Genomic DNA, 19,601 nt, shown 5'->3' with positions numbered 1-19,601 from the left:
ATGGATTGGTCTCAACGTTATTAAAGCAGAGTGGGATCATCTTAGCAGAGAACTGAACAAAAGGCAGCCAATATCCAGAGAAGAACTTTAAATTTTCTTCAAAAAACCTGGAGAACTACTTAAAGGATATTTGACTACTAAGTGTATCCAAGTGTTAAAGGGCCTACTTAAAGAAATTGCAAGAAAGCCTCCTTAATAGAGTTCAAGCTGTGTTGGAGAATGAATGAATATTGACTTTCAAGCTTGTCAGAATTGCACAACTCTTTAAAAAAAAAAACTTATATTGTGTATCTCCATGTATAACTGCATATGTTTTAATAAATGACTACCTCTATTTCCCCTTTTCCTTGCAAAATATGAAGAAGGGTGGCTCAAGACTTTTGAACAGTACTCTATGCCTGCAGATCAACGGTGGGCCCCCCATTTTTCCAGTACATAATCTATCTAATAAGTGAAAACAGGGTTTGGTATGTGCGATAAAATATGACTTTGAAAAATTGCCTTGGCAACATCTGCTGCAAATCCAGCATCTTTAATTACACTTAGAATAAAGTAAGCATCAGCACTGCTTGATTTATAATACAGACGAAGTAGCCCGTAATTGCAAAGTTAGGTGAGCTCTTTATTTAGCAAAAAAAGCATGTAGGGCAACAGCCCAGAAATTGTTTTTGTGAGGCATAGTGTCAGCATTTCTTAAGACAGAGCACTAATAGTGCTCTGGTGCTTTGGCAGAGCACAAGGCAGGACTAATAATGGATACGCAGGAATTGGAATGATTTTCTAAAGTCCATCTGTTTATGAAAAACAATTTATATTCAAATCTTTTCTTGAAATGGGTTTTAAAATTAATTAATGCATTACGTAACTTATGTGAAAGTTAATTAAGCCAGATCATTGCAAGAGTGAAGTCATCTAACGATTTGATCCATCTGACAGAGACTTGGGACGAGCTGCCTCACCCTCTCTTTGGTTAATTGCACAGTGAATGGCTTTGTGAATGAAGTAGTCAGCCAACACAGCGCCTCCTCCCCGCCTCCTCCCCCAACTCTCCCCATGCATGAGCATCAGTGCCAACACTGGAGCTCGGGATGCCCAGGTGCCTGCAGAAAAATGAAATGTGATATTGCGTCAGCAAAGCGCGGAAACAGCCCCAACTAGAAAATTTCATCCCTAAATATGAGTCCACGCTGTGCGCCACCACGGAAGAATCAAGGTTTGGGTGCCAATCCCTTACCTCCCTCGCCGTGCGTCCTCCCCTCCCTGCCTCCCTACCTCCCTCCCTCCTTCTTCCTCCGTGTAATACAAACCTCGTGATCGCCCATTCAGCGGTTCCTACGTCCGCTGCTTTGGGGGTGGTGGTGGTGATGGGGGGTGGAAACACAATAAGCTGACTAACCGAGGGGCAGGAGAGGAAAAGTATCTGGGAGACGGACAGGTGTCGCGGAAGTTTACACTTGCAGAGGCGCATCCCCTCCGCGTCTTTCTCTCATTATCTGGAATAACGTGAAAGAGACTGTGACTGGCGGTCATTCGGCTCCCACTGATCCTGTGTAAGTGATTCTCCACACCGGCTCACCGAATAGGCGAAGAGGTGAACGTTAGCCCGTTATAATGAGCAGGCATAAGAGGCAGGAGCCTCGGTCAGGTGCCTGATTTTGAGATGCACGATTTAACGGCTCGGCGATTCTTGCATACCTCAGTATGAAAATGCTGCCAGCCCAGCTGCTCGTGCAAGAGCTACAGGAGATCTTTGTTGCACAGATGTCATCATGCGATCGCAGCTAACGTGGCAGCCCGAGTGAGATGAGTATAGGTGCTGGTTTTAAATGAGGGGCAAAAATGCGGTATTTTTAGCCTGCGAGGTGCAGGTGAATTTGCATCATCACAAGTGCTGGAAACTAAAAGCACGTCCAGGCAACGCACGGTGTGACTCATCTCTTTAAATTGCGAAACTAAGACGCTTCGGATTAATCAGAGTAAGCCATCAAAAAACAACTAAAGTCACATTTTTGAGTCTGAGCCACTGCAAGAAGGAAAAAAACTTTAACCCCCAGGAATGTAAGCTGGAAAAATCCTTACTTGGCTGCTACTCTGAGTTTGGTGTGCAGGTACAGGGAGCTGTTTCTCAGTGCAGCTGTTTGTGTTGCTTTGTTGTTGTTGTGGTGCTGATTGTCACCTGTTGACAGTAACACTTGGGGACACCTGGGTCACTTGGGCGACACTCCCCCAAATATTTAATGAATGAGTCTGCTATTCTGAGGCGTTCATTCAAAGAAAAATGAAGATCACCCAGCAAAAAATCACACTTGGTGCTCATGTTACAGTAGTTCTCAACACTTAGTCACATCCACAATTACCCAGGCAGATTTAATCAGCACCTGTTTTTATTTTAACATTTCACGGTTAATGCCTTGTGTAGTGTGTCTTCACGGTCTGGTCTCCGCAGCCTCTTGTCTTGCTCTGCATAAAGTGGTAATTGGCCTGTTAGTGATAGATGTGACACAGCAGGTAGATGTCAAACAGAGACGAGTGATCGAGAGCTCAGTGGGGATTTTAATGCTCCCCCGGTCTTGATGTTAAAAAATTCTTTGGCAGAGTTAACATTTGGTGCCATATTGACCATGCATGGCTGCTTTGGACCAGCTGAGCCGTGGGAAAACAAGCCATGCTTTTTAAGCCTTCTCTTTCCTTTTATTTTGGTTGATTATGTTCATAGAAAGTAGAAACAGGATGGTTTTTTTAAGCAGCAGTAAAATCACAGAAGTTACCAGTAAAATAAAATTCAAATATTCTCGTGACAGTGAGCCAGCATGCGTTGTACCAGGACCGGGGGACTGAAGCAGGTTAATTGAATTTACACAGCTTTAATTTTCCTGCTTTATCTACTTTGACATGTCATAGATAGAGTTTATAAATGGCGACAATGGAAATAATAGAAAAATGATAGAATGGTTAAATATGATGTAGTTAATATTGCTTTTTGTCAGTGTTGCTGCATTCGCTGCTCCCAAAGTGGCATTTAGTGTTAATGTGGGGTGAGTCGTTGCTGAACCAGCTAACGTCCTTAATCTTAATTACCCTCTTGTCTGTGGTTTATATTGCATTTCCTTTGTGTCAAATTATTGCATTTATGCCATCCTATCATTATATCACAGATCATCTCTTCCCAAAGGAGGTTTGTTTTGTTTGTGAAGAGTCATGTTTTAATATAAAAAGTGATGGCATTTTATTGGCATTGAAGATTGATACTATACCCAGTGGTGTAATGCAGTAGACTAACTTTGTTAGTTTTTACAACATTACGTTAATGATTTACTTCATGAAGAAAGCAATTCCTGTCCCATTACCTTTGTGTTACTCTGCAACATGGCCCGAGATGCATTGTCTCACAATTACCAGTTAACAATAAAAGGCTGAGGCTAGATGCCCACACACAGACACAAATCCCCATCCAAATGAGGACACGTACACACTTTTAGTGTTCAGGTTCTGAGGTAAAACTGACTACAGCAAAGGTGATTCTATTGTAGAACCAGGCAGAGGTAGAAACTGAGGCTACTCCAAGCCTGGCTGTTTATCACGGTTGCCTCTCTGGGTTTGGCATTGCATTGCAGGTTCTTCACTAGTAGCTTTGTGTTAAAGTTCCCTTGCAGATGATTGCAAAGAGTCAATGTTCCCTTTTAGTGCAGTAAAAATGGAAGCAGTTTTTATATTTCCACTCCTCAAAAGTTGTAGACTGCTCTACTATTTTTGTCTTCCCTGCAAATGAACTGAAATCAGTTGATTGTAGCACAAGGGCTCAGGAAAAGTGCACATTTGATGATTTCTTCCTTTTTCCCTATCATTCAGATTATTGAAGAACTCATGCAACACAAGTAACAACTTAATTGTTTGAATTTAGCACCGTAGTGGCTCATATTTACTAAGTTATATGCATTTTTTTCTCCAAGTGTTTCTAATACCAATTCTGCTGTTGCCTTATGCCATGCCTAAGCACGTACACTTCTCTTTCCATTGTAGATTTTAGGTTGAATTGATATTCTCACAAATGCATCTCTAATGACAGATCTGGTCATGCGGAGCTGTTTAAAATGTTGTCTTGACATGCAGCATTCACTGTATCTGTCCTAAACTAAATCTGGTGCCACAGTTTTTCTTGCTTCTCTTTTCTCTCTCTTGGCAACTCTTGATGTCATCTTGACGGATAGTGGTCATATCCCAGGTAGGAAAAACACCTTGAACACGTCTGTTTCTGCTCGCACGTGGCTGTAAGAAGACAAATGACCAAAGTTATACACTGAGAAAACAGTGAGCTGTCGCTCTAAATTCTCAAGCACAGTGTAAGACAATTTCCAGCTTATATTCCCATTCAAAGATGCATCACACACACAAACTGACTGATCTGCAAAGTCAGTCCGCTGTATTTACCTTCTGTCCAAAAAGTAATTTCAATGAAGTCATCCTCAATGCACTTACCTCAAGCTGTCACAAAAAGCTGATGCAATGGAGAGTGTCTAAAACAAGCAGTTCATTTAGCGCTTGGCTGCACCTGCCCTTTTAGCGCTCCAGCAGGGCCTTGTCCTCAGCTCGCCCCTCCTCTGCTGACTCTCCGAGGTGACAGACAGCAGCAGCAGAGCCAAGTGCTTTGCAGCACGGTGCAGAATGAGTCGTTTTTCTGCATGCTCCAGTTTATTTAGGATGATCTAGCATCTGCGTGTCTGCAGTTTTCTTAAAGAAATGATTGATGCACATGGTGTTTCTTGGCGAAAATGCAGGAGAATGGAGGGGTTGTGTTCTGTTCTCCTGAGAAATGCATCAGTGTGACCTATTTTCTGTCTGAAGTGGTTCTTGGTGCCCTCAGAGTGTCAGCCTGAACATGTTTGCTCTAGTAATCTGACAATATTACACTGGTGCACCCCATTGTTGTGTCAGTCAAACTGTGACACTAGTAACAAATCCTGTATTTTTGTGACTTTGAACAGAAAGAGAAGCCTCAGAGTGGATGCAGTTATGGTATAACATCAATATTCAGTATTTTTTTTAAATGAAGTTTTACAATGTCTTTAATGGTTTCAAACACAGAAAGATGCTATCGTTCATAAATTACCCTTACTAAACTATGCATTTCTTCTAGTCACCTGACAGTCTGTTATGGTTATTGAATTATTTTGGCTCAAATTTTACAGATAAAACGTATGTTTCTCAATCAAATAACACACCCAGGTTTCTAACAGCGGATTTTACCTGGACGGTAAACTTAATGTTTGGATGCAGCTTGTCTGAATTAATGATAAGAGTTTCTGTTTTATCTGATTTTAATTTAATAAATCCATACATCAGTGTCATAATATCAGGCAGGCAGTTTATAAGGTTAGTTGAAAAGAGCTTAGTAAATTTAACTGGGAGGTAGAGCTGTGCCTTTTTGGCATAGCAGTGTAACAAAATATTATTTCTCTGTGTAATGTGTAAAGCAAGGATGTTTTCAGTGCTGCAGTGTTAGTCACCTGTTTCTGACTAATTTCCGCCATCGACATCAACCAACCACATGCAACTACTCACTAATCAGCTGGGGAATATACATTTTTTTCCAAGCAACTGACAGTTAGCATGGAGTAACCACCAGTTGCTCGGGACTGCCAGTAGGCCCGTATGACTATAGCTTAAAGGATTGGCTGAAGCCAGTGTTGAGCTACCTTAAACCTGTGTTTCATGTGAAGTCAGCAGGGCTTGGCGGCTTTGGTTGCAAAAACAAATTAAACTGGAGGAAAGGAATACAAAAAAATTGCCTTACTTTTATCCTAATAATTGCAAGTTTTGTCTAAATCGCAAGTTTTTAGTATTATTTGATACAATATGGTATTTGCTGGTGTTCAAACCAGGTTTGGGTTGTGGGTCGCTACTCTATAACTGACAAGCTACTGTTTAAGTGTGCCTGTAGAGTTAGATCTGCTGTATCTATGATAATGTGCTTATTATGAATCATGCCATTATAGTGACTGTATTCAATTAAGTCTATATGAAACAGGACCTCTGGTTTCTGCAGATGAAGTGTTAGATGTTTGGTAATCATGCACTACATAGTGTGATAGCTATTAGTGTAAAGGCAGCTTTAACCTCGGAAGTAAAAACATGCAGATCACGTTTATTCAGTTCAGTATCCCATCTTCACCGAGAACACTGAACGGATTATGGACCTTTGAACCACTAAGACAGTTTTGTGTTGGTGAATGCAGGTTTTTCTTGTTGCCTTTTCATCTGTGTGCACCACACCTGTGGTATTGACTTTGGTTTGTTAGTGATGCTGCAGAGTAGTGACTCTACTCCGTATGGGAAGCCTAAATTTGAGACATAATATGCACGTGTTTGTGTGCATGCATGAATTGCATGTTGTTGGAAATTATCAGTAAAAGTAATAATGAACTGAATGTGTGTTTGCAGCCATCAAGTATATGCGTCACTAAGCTTCAGATGCAGACACTCTCACGCATAAATGCTGCTTCATCCCTGTCCTTGACACCACTCACTATAAAAAGAAGGCCTAATAATTGCCTTCCCTTGTGGCTATACAATAATGGCCATATAATCATAGTGTATTCATCTTCTCTATACATCAAAAGTAACATGGATGTAAGAAAAATAACTTGCCCTAATAAGCCACTGCTGCTGCTGTAATTTGTTCCAGAGATGATAGATTGATATTCCAGCTGCTAATTTAAGGAGTAAAAATGGTTTAATGCACATTTGAGATCAGCATAATTAGTTTTCAGGTGAGAAAGTGTGTTTTGCACGAATTTCTCAGCTAGATGTGAAGAAATGTAAAGTTAGGAAGACACTTGGCACAGCAGTAACCTCATTTTTGGGAAATATGCTAGGTTGAAATAAAGCAGACTCCTAGTCAACTCTATGCACTTCAGTGTTGAGATATAATGTATGTTCCCCTTCTTTTTTCTCTTTTCTTATCTTTGGTGATCTAAGTGAATGCAGCTGTGTTGTTGAATGCTGATATTTTCTGTTGAAACAGTGTTTCAGTATTTGTTACTGCTATGATCAAGTAGTAAAGTCAAGCAGGGTAAGAACTGTGTGTGTGTGTGTGTGTGTGTATATATATATCATTTTTGTGGTGGTGATTTTTCTCTTCTGTAACAAACATTATGTTGTACCGAAGAAGATTTCAAAGTTATTGAGACCACAAACTCATGTGGAGAAAAATGCAGAAACGGGGATTAAGTCAATAGAAAAGCAGTGTCATTTTTCTGATAGACTTCTGTGTAGTCTGAATTTTTCTTTTTAGCAGCCAAGCAGTCACCCCCTGCTGATGATTTGAAAGATTGCAGGTTTAAGGTGGTTCAGACAGGGCTTTACTTTTCCATCTTTCATATACAGTCTGTGGTCAAAGTGTTAAAATCAGAGAAAGAAGACAAATGCAGGTAAAAAACAAACAAACCCCAAAGCATCCTTTCTAGAGATTTTTTTGTTTTGTTTCACCTCCCAGAAAAACAAAAGTGAATGCCGGCCATATGATGAGTACCATTCATACTTTTATGCACCTGCTGGCACGTGTAACTGTATATCCACATGTGACTAAGTGTGTATTTTAATATCTTGAGTGGAAAAAGAAGTGTGATTCTGCTAGACTGGAAAGCCTTTACAGTGGCTGAATGAAAAGTAGTGGTAATGTGACAGTGTGCTTACTCTGTGTGATAATAGAATTTTGAGACAGAGATTTTACTGGGGTTTATTTATTTTTTGGGCCACAGTGCTGATAATGTGAAAATTGTCAATTGTGTATGTTCACATTTGTCTTTTGGGATCAGGTAGGATATTCCTATAGATAAAAATGAAAACTGCAGTTTCATCAAAATGAAACCCCACACAAATGAAAGGAAATGCTCTACAGTTCCACAACTTAATGTTACAATTAAACATCACAAACCTATTAACAAACTTAAACTGAGATTGACTATTATACATAGACCAAGTATGACTGGCTCAGTTTTATTTTCAGATATTAATTCAGAAAGTTTAACAGTGTGTTGGGGTGAGCCAGGTCCTGAAGTGACTGGAGGAATGAGTAAGAAGCTGGACTGAAAGGGAGATGCGCTGTCAATAAAGCTATTGGTCCAATAATAGAATGGACATAATTGTCTGGTCTTCTGAGTCATAGCTCTCATCATAGCTCTCTTCCCTGGCAGTGCTCACCCATCTTGTTTAGGCTCTGTTGTTAATGTTCTCCTCCTGTCCATCTCCTCATCTGTCTTTGCTTCTCTTTCTGTGCTGTCATTACCGTTTTGGTCTTGTTTTTTTGTTGTTGTTTTTTAAAGGCAACCCCTCTATGTCTCTGTGGTTCTATTTTTACTTCACCATATGTACTAATATGCCAGTTCATGCACCATTCGTAGAAATAAAATCATAGCAAGGCATTTTATTTTTCAGATAATGACATTAAAAATACTTCAGATGGTCAAGAGGGCCAGTTCAGTGACTACAATCAACCGAGGCGAAACTTAACAGATGGCTGTCGACTACAGCCGCCTGTTCTAGCATTCGCCTGTCAGTCAAAGGGGCACCCGCTTCTAAAAATGATACATTTAAACAGCGTTAAGGATTAAAGTTGTGAATTCTACATTTTATATATAAATCTAAAATATTATATATTATCATAATATAAAATATTATGGTATGAAGGGGAAAATTAGCTAGGGTGACGAGATTTTTGTGCCGTGCTTAAGCATGTTTATTTCAGCTCTGAATTCGGGCAGTTTATCACGGGAATCTGTGGAAGCCTCAAGTGGAGAGAAGAGGAACTGCAGTTTTGCAGCTTCCAAGGAAGATGCTTGGCCTGTCAATAGAGTCTTAGCCAACATAAACTTCTATATTTCTATTTATGTTTAAGCAAAAAAGGTATAATCAATTGCACAACTACTGTAGTCACTGTCACTGTTTCATAGTATAGAAATATCCAGGAACTATACAAATGTTTTTAGAAGAATTTGAATACGTTTGCTTGACATTTGCAGATATATTGGGTTAAATTTTCCCATAAGTTCAAAAATATATTTTTTTGCTTCCAGTGCTAGTTTCTGTAACAGTCTTCTGAATGGTCCCAGAATGTGTGAAGAGGATGCTTTCAAGACACTCGATATTCACTTTACAGCCGAGGTTCATCCTGCAGGCAAAGCAACCTGTGACTCAAAAGTTATCCACAAGTCATACAAGGAAACTTACGCAGTCATTTTCAGTGTGAGATGAGCATAATTTGGTGGTAAATTACTAAATTCCACTCGGACATACTCACACAGCATATAAAAGTTAATTTATTTAAAAAACGCACAATCCATTTTTATTTTTCTATCCGTTTGTCTTGTTCCAGGGTTGTCCCAGCCTCGGCCCCCAGAGCAGCGGTTCCTGTGCCTCTCCACCTCCTCTTTGACTAGCAGCAGCAGCAGCTCGGTGTGGCGAGGGCAGGAACAATGGGCCGAAAGCTGGACCTGTCAGGCCTGACGGACGGTGAGGCTGAGCACGTCTTGAAGGTGGTCCAGCGGGACATGAAACTGCGAAAAAAGGAGGAGGAGAGGCTGAGGTGAGATTGGAATTTTATATTCAGTGCCTATTTTTTATTTTGAGTATTTTTTGCACATTTGACAAGTACAGGGTGATGTGACAGGAACTGATGCGAGGCAATGTCATTCGCGTCTACAGCTGGCTCTTACCAAATCTCCTTTCTGCAACCTGCTTCTTTACTAGTATATTTCTTGTGCAATAAAATGTTTACAAAGTATATAAAAATTACATTTACTGACTGCAAAACTAAATCTCTGAACGGTGCAATCACAGCTTGGCAACAGTGACTAGGCACAGCAGGTACATATGCCTGACTCTCAAGGACTCTCAAGGACATGCTTCCTAGTACACCTGTCACATGTGACTTTAGGCCGTGCAAAGCATGGAGCAAAACTGCAACCACACTTGGTTTTTTCCTGGTAACACAAGGATCAATGTCATGTTTTACCACATTAAATCTAGCTTAGTTGTGGCATCAGAAGCCTTGTTTGTTTCAGGTGTTCTTCGTCATGCTTATCCTCCACCATTAGATCCATATCATACACTGTGGCTTTTTTTTGCCAATGTTGTAGCAGCAACTGCAATATCTCCGATGAGAGTTTATACAGAGTTTTTAAATGAAGTAAAGTAGCAAAGTAGTTTTTGTAACTGAGTTTTCAGTTCTGCTGTGGTGTGTAACTCCTTTCGTGTTTCCTGCTTACAGGCTGTCAGGTCTGATAGGGTCATTATTTCGGCCCTCTGGTCTTTCTCTCATGTCACGTCTTCTTAATTAACAAATGCTAGACCGCTTCCATCCCTTCAGCTCCTTTCCTTCACTCCCTCAGGGAGTAGTCAGAGCGGATTCAGTTTGGCTGTGACAGACATTAATAGGAGGCCGGCCATCGAACATATGCTCGGTTCAGTGTTGTTGTTTCATCGTGACTACAGGAGGAGGTTTGCTAGTGTATCTAATGCCACCACAAAATCCAGAAAGTTGTTTTTAGCTGTTTTTCAGCTGGAATTTAGTTGAACCCTATAATTTTTGAAACGCAAATATTCTCCTTTGACTGCCTCAGCTATTTTGTTGTGGAAATTTGATGTCTTTCTTCAGACTTGAACAGTGAGCCTCAGTGGTTTATTGTTCTTGAGTGAATGCCACAAGTGATTAGGCTCCTTTACTCGGAGCGCTAAACATCTTAGCTGTACTCAGAGGAGCAAAACAAAGTTGCTTCACAAACCAGAATGCAGCCGTCGGTTTGCGCTGCTCGAAACTCTGCTTAGTTTCCCAGAATTAGTTTCAGAGCAATGATGCTGCATTCCCAAATTACTAGGCTGTAAAATAGTCCCCCATCAGTCTGTCATGAATGAGCTGAAATAAATTATGACTCTCAGGCTGTTATTACTGCTGTTTACAGCAAGGAGATGAGCAGAATATTGATGATGTAATCACAGGGGAATATTTATTAGGCAACAATTCTTAAAAAAAAGCAAAGCAGATAAAAAAAACAAACAAAAAAAACCTGTTTCTACTCTTAGTCTAAAATTTTCAGAGGATGCAAAGTCACAGTTGATGTAAATTTGTCCACCATGATAGAGCTAGATTTAAGGGGTATTTCAGCCCAATTCAAATGAATTGTAGCCTGTAGTGCTATTTGTACATTAAGGTTGTGTTGATTTGTCATTCTTTTGAGTTCTGGGGAGACTGCTGCCGTTGGGGAGTGTTCTTTTCTTTGCTTAAGTTGGTGATGTGTGACACAGCAAATATTGGTTTCTAATGAGATGATGAATGTGATCCACTTCACCTGCCAGTAGTTTGTGTATAATCAGATTATTGTGTGAAGATTGAGAGCTGTAGTTCTTAAACCTAAAAGAGTGTTTTAGTAAAGTCTACATTAAATCCAGGGACAACAGATCTGCAAAAAAGAAAAATTTGCGTGTTTTCAGCTGTCAAAATGGTCACCCATGTAATTAAATACAGAGGTACCTCCCTACCACACTGACATTATATTTTATAACTGCATTTTATGCAAAATCTTACTGGAGCAGTAAACAGCAAAGCTCCAAAACAAATGTTTTCTTTCAATAAACCTTACCACATCTTTAAACCTGTCTGTTCCAAGCCTGTTCACAGCGTCTCATTTCTTATGAATTTTTAGTGTCCGAGTCCAAACCAAGATGAGCCTCGTGGCCTCACGAGGGATTACTTTGACTTGACAAAGCGGACCGTCTCATTACAATGCAAAAATGCTACAACTGTGCTTTAATTTTCAGACTGAATACCACTGCTTACATTAGCCATAACATCATCAAGCTTCATCAGCCTGCACATTCAAATGCTTTAGACTCTCTTGAATACTGCCCACGGCTAAATACTGAACAAGGACGTGTTCTTGGTCCATCTCTCTCTTGGGAACTGTGTTTTGCTTTTTCTTTCCGCCTTCATCTAATAAATAAAAAATATTTGTGCGCTGGTCTTTGCATAGTTTGACTTTATACAGTTCAGAAAAAAGAGAAATCCAAACAAAAGAAAAAAATCTGCATCCTGACCGCTACCACGGCCAGTCAAGTTACGGAAGGAAGAAAAAGAAAGAAACCCCATATCCTCTCATTTGCACTGGAAAGTTTTCCCCAGTTTACGAATAGGAATATAAATCTCTCTCCATTTATATACCATTCACAGCAGGCTCCCTCTGGGTTTTTTTGTATTTTAACCATGCATGGCTAACTCTTTTACGATTGCTTTATTGTAATTATTTATTTATTTTTGAAGGAAGGCAGCCCTGCAGAGCTTCAAATTAGGCTGGATAAACTTTTGTAGGACAGTTTAAGGCTCAGCTGGCTCTTTTAATGCTGAATTTTGATTTTCCCTTACGGTGAATAATAAGAAATATTTGAAACACTTGACTGACTTTACCTGCCGTCTTATGCACACTCAGATAAAATAAATGTATTAAAGAAATGGCACAGATGGCTATAAGTTTAGTTAGAGACAAGCGGTGCTGTTCTTTAAATTATTTAAAGTTTTAATGTCGGAAACTGCAGGTAGTCTATGATGTCTCCCGGCTTTACTGCTTTAATATCTTTGAATGAGTGTTTAAAACTGTTTATTATTAATGTATAACACAATTAAATTTGTTTTGATAGTTACTATTCTGTTGATGCTGAGTATGTATTTCTCATATTCAACACCTGGATGGAATTTCATTACATCTGTAACAGCTGTTCACTCGGGCTTGGCAATCAACTGTTTAAAGTCTGGTGGTCAAAGGTCGCTAAGAACTCATGAAAGTCATTTGACCAGAACTCAAGAATTCATACGCTAATGATGACAAGATTTCCCATAAATGTCTCAAAGAGAAAAAGTGATTTAACTTCAGGTTCTTACAATATACATATGCTCATGATGTATCTGCATTTTATAATTTGTCATTGCTTTGCAGAAACATCCATATTTGAGTCATTGTCCACTCTAATACAACTTTAGATACACTTACTAAAGTTAGACACACTTAATATCTTTTATTGAATTCGCTGAAAGAATTCAGTGCACGTGTTTGTTATGAATATGTGTAGACATGGACTTTAACTGAAAGTTCACTGGCTGGGATATAACAGTGGGGTGCTAATCCTAGTTTCAAATGAAGTTTAAAGAGATCTGAGGCCTTCATTAGTAACCCGTAAACCAGCCGTGCAGCTGTGATCTTTAATCTGAAAAATCAAAGAAGAACTTAAATGTCATATTTGATTCTGTCTTGTGTGTGAGCTAGCGCTGCTGGTGCTTGACTGACACTTCCTTCCAACTGCTCTTGTTAAACTTTGCTGGTTTTTATAGAGCAAAGCACTTTTTTGAATTACAGTAGGAAAAGAAAAGCTGAACTTCATGAAAATTGGGATGGCTAACTTCAATTTAAATGGCTTACTGGGAAACTTAAATAGAACAAAGCTATTGAAAATGTCATTAGTAATACTTGTGCTTATCCTGTAGTGCTGTCACAGTTACATGTTTCAGATCATCAAATATTAATATTAGATAAAGCTGCAGGGCAGCAGGGTGGTACAGTGGTTTGCACAGCAAGAAGATCGTGAGTTCAATTCCACCATCAGGCCAGGGTCTTTCTGCTTGGAGTTTGCATCTTCTCCTGTTTTTGTGTGGGTTCTCTCCCGGTACTCCGGCTTCCTCCCACAGTTCAAAGACATGCAGTTAGTGGGGTTGTCAGTCTTGATGTGTTAGCCCTGTGACAGACTGGCAACCTGTCCAGGGCGTACCTTGCCTCTCACCCTAAGACAGCTGTGATAAGCTCCAGCCCCCCACAACCCTGAATTGGTGGAAGAGGATGGATGGACGGACAAAGATGGTCCAAGTAAATGCAAACTGCAGTTTTAAAATTATATCTTTTATTAAGGGAAACAACTGTGTTATGAGAAAGTAATTTCCCGTTAAATCTAATAACTAGTTGTGCCACCTTTGGCCAGGGGCGTAATTTCCAGGGGGGTTAGGGGGGTTATTGACCCCCAATAATCAGACCCAACCAATATAACCCCCCCAATAAAATTATGAATTATCTTGCATAAATAGGCTGTTGATTTTCTTTACTTGTTTCAGGTATTACCAGCAAAATAGTTTCATGTTTATTCATCTGGGAATTTACCCAGATTTATTTATTTATTTACATAGAGATCTTGACCCCCAGTGTTCAGCACAAAGTTACGCTGATGCCTTTGGCAGCAGGAACTGGAATCAACCATTTGTGATAACTGGCAATGTCATTCACATTGCTGTGGAGAAACTTTAGCTCAAACAACTCTTTGCAGAATTGTTTTAATTCAGCTGGATTGGAGGATTTTTGAGCATAAACTGCTGTTTAAAGTCATACCAAAGCATCTCAATCTGATTATGGACAAAAACTCCAGACTCTGACTTGGCACTCTAAAAACCCTTTTTGTTTTCTTGAGCTGTTCAGAGGTCTGTGTGCTGGTGTGTTTTGAAACATTGTCCTCCTGCATAAACCAAGTGCACTTGAGCTTTATAGGGCATGAAGTGATAGTTGGACATTCTCCATCAGGATTTTCCGGTAGAGAGCAGAATTCATGGGTCAATCAGTTATAACAAGTTGTCCAGATGCTGAAGCATCAGAGTAGCCTCAGACTATCACACTACCACCACCTTGTTTCACTCTTGGTGTTATGTTCTTTTTATGAAATGCTGTGCTAGTTTTATGCAGATGTAACGGGACTCAAACCTTCCAGAAAGTTATACTTTTGTCTAGTAAGTCCACAGAATATTTTCGCCAAATTCCTGGGCATCTTCAAGCTGTTTTTGGCAAATGTACGATGAGCTTTTGTTCTTTTTGGTCAGCAGTGGTTTTCCCTTTTCCCTTTAGGTCACAGGTGTCGAACTCCAGGCCTCAAGGGCTGGTGTCCTGCAGGTTTTAGATGTGTCCTTGAACCAACACAACTGATTTAAATGGCTAAATTACCTCCTCAACATGTCTTGAAATTCTCCAATGGGCTGGTAATGAACTAATCATTTGATTCAGGTGTGTAGACCCAGGGTGAGATCTAAAACCTCCAGGACACAGGCCCTCGGGGCCTGGAGTTTGACACCCCTGCTTTAGGTGATGCTCTGGGTTCTTCTGTGACCCTGTGGATGAGACGTTGATGCAACACCTGGAAAGTTTCACAGCTGTTCCAAGGTTTTTCCGTTTGTGGAGACTGGCTCTCACCGTGGTGCGCTGGAGTCTCAAAGCCTTAGAAATGCCTTTGTAGGCATTTCCAGACTAATAGATGTCAGTGACTTTTTCTTAGATCTTCTTGTGTTTCTTTTGATGTGTTGCTTTCTGAAATCTTTTAGTCTGCTTCACTTTGTCAGACAGGATCTGTAATCAGGTCTGGTTGTAGCTGGTGAAACTGAACTCGGCTTTCCACAAAATGTAGTTAATCACAGTTAATTTATGATTTAACAAACAACCTATAATTATGAAATCATCTAAAAACTGGAAATGTGTTATCTTTGTGAAATATAAAAATGTAATATAAGTTACATGTAAGTAAAAAATAAGAAATTGGGAAGGGGGCAAATACTTTGTCAGCTGCAGCTTTAACTGAGTTCCACACTACAGAGCTTTCTGGAAAACTGATATGATATGAAAATAAATCTGTACTAGCTTTCATTTGCACCCTCACTGGACTGGATCTGAGGGGTGAGGGTGTGCTTCTGTGCGATTCAATTAGAGGCGGTGAGCTGCTCAACCTCTGGCCTCCACCGACTCAGTGGTCATCCAGCTGGAGAGGCTCATTATGTAGCAGCAGGCAGCTCAGGGGAGCATGGGCTTGGATCTACTTAACAAACAGCACAAGCAGACCCAAGGGAGACAGACTGGGAAATTATTATAGATAGCAATCCACCACTGTTGCTTTGTCAACAGCGAGGCGATGGCTGGAGTTTCAGCCGCTGGTGACTCTTGCAGGTAATTTTCTCTCGGTGTTGGGAAGGATCCACTTCATTAAAGTGTCTGGCAAGTCCTTGCATGGATAGGGCAATTACTGTACCTCCAAACTCATTTCAAATGCAGCTGTGGCAAGTCTGTCCCACCAGTTGAAAGGCTCTCCTTTATCCCAGCTCCTTTGTGTGCGTTGACCAAAGCAAATGGTGCTCTTTGGGTAAGTCTTAATTATATGTGAAGTTGTTGCCCACTGTGCTTCATAGTGATTCACCCTCCTTTTTAGTCTTGGTGTAATTGCTGGCTGAATAGCAGAGGGTGATATTTTGCATCAGCAGCTTTAATTAGTCAGTAAAATTGTGAATGGTTTAGTAATGAAGTTGTGTTCGGAGAAGTGAGCAGTAACTACTGACGTCTTTTTATTAGCGATCTTGTGATTGTTTGAAGCTTTTTTTCAAACCATGTGCTGCTGTTTTATTGTGCAGCTGTTATTATTGCACATTGAACACATTGAGCTTCTGTATAAGAGAGATTTTTTTTTTTTCAGATTTTTTTGGGGCATTTCCAACCATTAGGTCAAATGCTATGTGTCATACAAGCAAAGGCTTTGGCATCTTTCTTCTCATTTCATTTTCAGTGGTTTCTTTTTAGCTCCGGTTGATGTGGCAGGAAGGTAGGGACGGGTTCACAGGAGTCACACTGGGAGGCTGTCGCTCTGTCGGGGACAGAATGACCTCTATTTCCTCTCGTCTTCATCCTCTTGGCTGCCTGTGTGGAGAGAGGCAAGAGGATAAAGATGAGCTTTGTAGATATATAAAGGGACAGCTTCAAAATGTATTATTTTTGAGCCGAGATGAAAGACAGCCAGGTTTGTTTGGTCCAAGCGGCTTCTTATTCATGAGGATCAATAAATTGGTGTAATTGGATTTCAGAGCGCATGCAGTAAGAGAGGATATTGCCCTCTGTTGCAGGACAGTCCCTCTGGGCTGCACTGCCATCTCCTCTATTAAAGCTGCACTGGAGGAAGGGAGGGAGGGGGGGCAGATGAGCCTTCTGACATCGACTTTAAGGCCTGAGGTCTTTTCCTTTCACAGCTTCGACTCGGATTTAAGTTTACACCCACATCTATTAAACTGTCCTCCTCTAAATACAGCAGAGTGTTGTTTTATTAATGTTTCTCTAATGAAGCAGGTTTCCCCAGACTAAACTAATGACCCCGACTTGTCTCTGTTGAGGGAAAATCCAGAAATTGCGTAACAGGTCCAACGCAGCTTTGAGGTTTTTGGGCGGCTGAATGGGTCCATTGTGTTTAACAGACATGCCTTATTCTTTTCTTCTCAGTGTCTAAGGTGTTTTTTCTGTGTCATAATCCACTTTTAGGCCCTGTTTTAAAATAATTTTTAACACGTATGACTGCAGATATGCAGTATATAACCAGTGCAGCAGCCAGTAAAGTGGGTCTTTGTGTAGTTTAATTTCAGTCTAGCTGTTGTTGTGGCAGTTGTGTTTTCTTGGCTGCGGTTCCTCTTTGGTGGGTATTAGCTGTGTTGTGTTATTGGTGTGGGTTATTTGTCTGACTCATATTGATGTGGATTGTTTTTGATGTGAAAGTGCTTTGTGCGTGTGTGTGTGTGTGTGTGTGTGCGTGTGTGTGTGTGTGCGTGTGTGTGTGCCGGTCTCGTCAGCAGCGTGTTGTACTGTATGTGTTTGTGTGCAGCAAGCAGGAAGGACAAATCCTTCTGACCCCATTTTTTTTTTTCTGAAGCCACATTGGCCGGTGTAATATCAGCATAATTTTGTGAGTCATCACATTTCACGATCTGCCAGGGTGACATTATACTGCTCTGGTTATTGTAATTTATTTCTTTTAACTTTGTTTTAGACTTCAGAAAAGAAAAGCACCTGAATATGTTTTATGCATAGATTTTTCACCCTGGCTACATCAGGAGCACTATAGCATTTAATGTTTCTTTAGTTGATCAGAGCTGCTAATTGCTGTGACCTCACTGTTGTGCGGTAACTGTTTTAATAATGTCACCCGCTTCTGTGTGACAGGTCAGAGTATTCTGTCTTTTAATCATATGAAAAAATAAATAAATAAAATGCCATTGACTCATATCTCAAACAGCAAAGCAAGCTTCCCATTGTTTGAATGGCACAGTCTGCGTGCTGACTTCAGATCAGTACCTACTTAATTTGCTTACCTGTGTTTAGGGGCTGTACAGGTGCCACAGACTCTGATTTCTAATTAGATTTTAATATGGCTCTAAGTAGACGACATTAATATAATTCAACTTAATTAGCAGAAGGAAATATAAGCCCCCTGACCACAGCAATTATACATGGGCGTGCTTATGCATACACTGTCTTGCTCTCTGTGTACAGACACATTTTTCTCATATATGGCTCATCTTATGCTCTTATAGAAAATAGCATCTTACCTGCCAACTACATCTTCACCAATGTTTTTATTTACAACATTTAACCAGTTGGCGCTTGTTTAATTATTTCCTTTACTGGTTGTTATTTTTGGATGGATTGCAAGTTTTTTTAAGTGTTAGAAATGGGGCTGCACAATACTGTGTTTGTTTAATCGGCATCATTTAGTTGCATCATGGTAGCCAATCATGTTTATGATCTGTTAACTAAAAAAAAAACACATTAGAAATCAGAAAATTAGAAAACTAAAATGTCTGATGAAATTTGCTGTGCGTCAGCCGAGTCCCTGGAGAACAAGCGTCTCTAACAGATGCCAGTTTACGGCGTCTTTTTGGAGGTAGGTTCTGATTTCCCCCGAGTGTGACAAATCAGCCACTGCTCATCCCCTTGGAAGTGCTGAGCCAACAGGATTGGCTGATGAGATAGTGAAAAACTAATCCTACTTGTGGCACATTTCCTTTCATAGCTCTTACGCCCCTTTAGCGTTTCCAGCTGACTGAGTAGATAGGTGTCACCTTGCCTGGAAGTAACCTTACGTGCGCGTTTGTGTGTGTGTCTGTGTGTGAGAGAGAGCGCCAGCATGTGGTATCTGAGCTTCAGCTAGCCAAGGTTCAAATGGAGGTGAACGGACCACTGCTCATCTTTGTCTTTCTCTGGATAAACCTGCTCCTTTTTCCACCAAGATAAACTTGCGGGTTATCTGCAGGAAGACTAAGACTGATTCAGAGCAATAACTTGAATATTTCTCCTGCGGTCTGCTGTGATTGCTTCTGCTGCTGGCCAAATGTCAAGTGCTGTTTTGAGTCGGAGGAAAATAGTTGGTTCCAACAGAATGATGGTCTTATCTTGCTTCTTGGTTCCTATCTCTCCCTTTTTGAGATTGGCTCATCTATTCAGTGTCAGTGTCTGATTCAGTCCCATTTTCCATTCAGTAGTATATCCTCTATGCACCTATCTGTGGATGTTTTGCTACCTCAGTAGATACTTAGCAAGGTCCTTTATCTGTTTTAGATGGGCTGGAAGGGCTACCGGGCAAAACGGCACCCCTACTTATTTTGTCTGAATAATTCACATTCTGTTCTCACCCCAGTCCAACTCTTCATTACACCAAGGCTAAGAGACACTAGACTCATTTATCTTCTATCACAGGTCTACTCAGTGGTTGGTGCTGTTTACAGGGTT

At 40.4% G+C, this 19,601-nt stretch overlaps 1 protein-coding gene across 2 annotated transcripts in view; it reads left to right on the top strand.

Annotated features, from left to right (window-relative positions):
• Positions 1–1,347: 1,347 nt before the first annotated feature.
• LOC116328263 (myosin VIIA and Rab interacting protein) overlaps positions 1,348–19,601 on the top strand; it is a 115,235-nt gene continuing 96,981 nt past the window's right edge. For both annotated transcript variants that reach the window (XM_039616873.1, XM_031750002.2), the window contains exons 1-2: positions 1,348–1,550; positions 9,371–9,580. In XM_039616873.1, coding sequence (XP_039472807.1) covers positions 9,471–9,580 — 110 coding nt within the window. In that variant the 5' untranslated portion in view covers positions 1,348–1,550; positions 9,371–9,470. The remainder of the gene's footprint in view (positions 1,551–9,370; positions 9,581–19,601) is intronic.

Source organism: Oreochromis aureus, linkage group 9 (assembly GCF_013358895.1).
Source record: "Oreochromis aureus strain Israel breed Guangdong linkage group 9, ZZ_aureus, whole genome shotgun sequence".
Classification (NCBI taxonomy): domain Eukaryota; kingdom Metazoa; phylum Chordata; class Actinopteri; order Cichliformes; family Cichlidae; genus Oreochromis; species Oreochromis aureus.
Note: the sequence above shows the minus strand (reverse complement) of the source record. Positions and strands in the feature narration are given on the sequence as shown.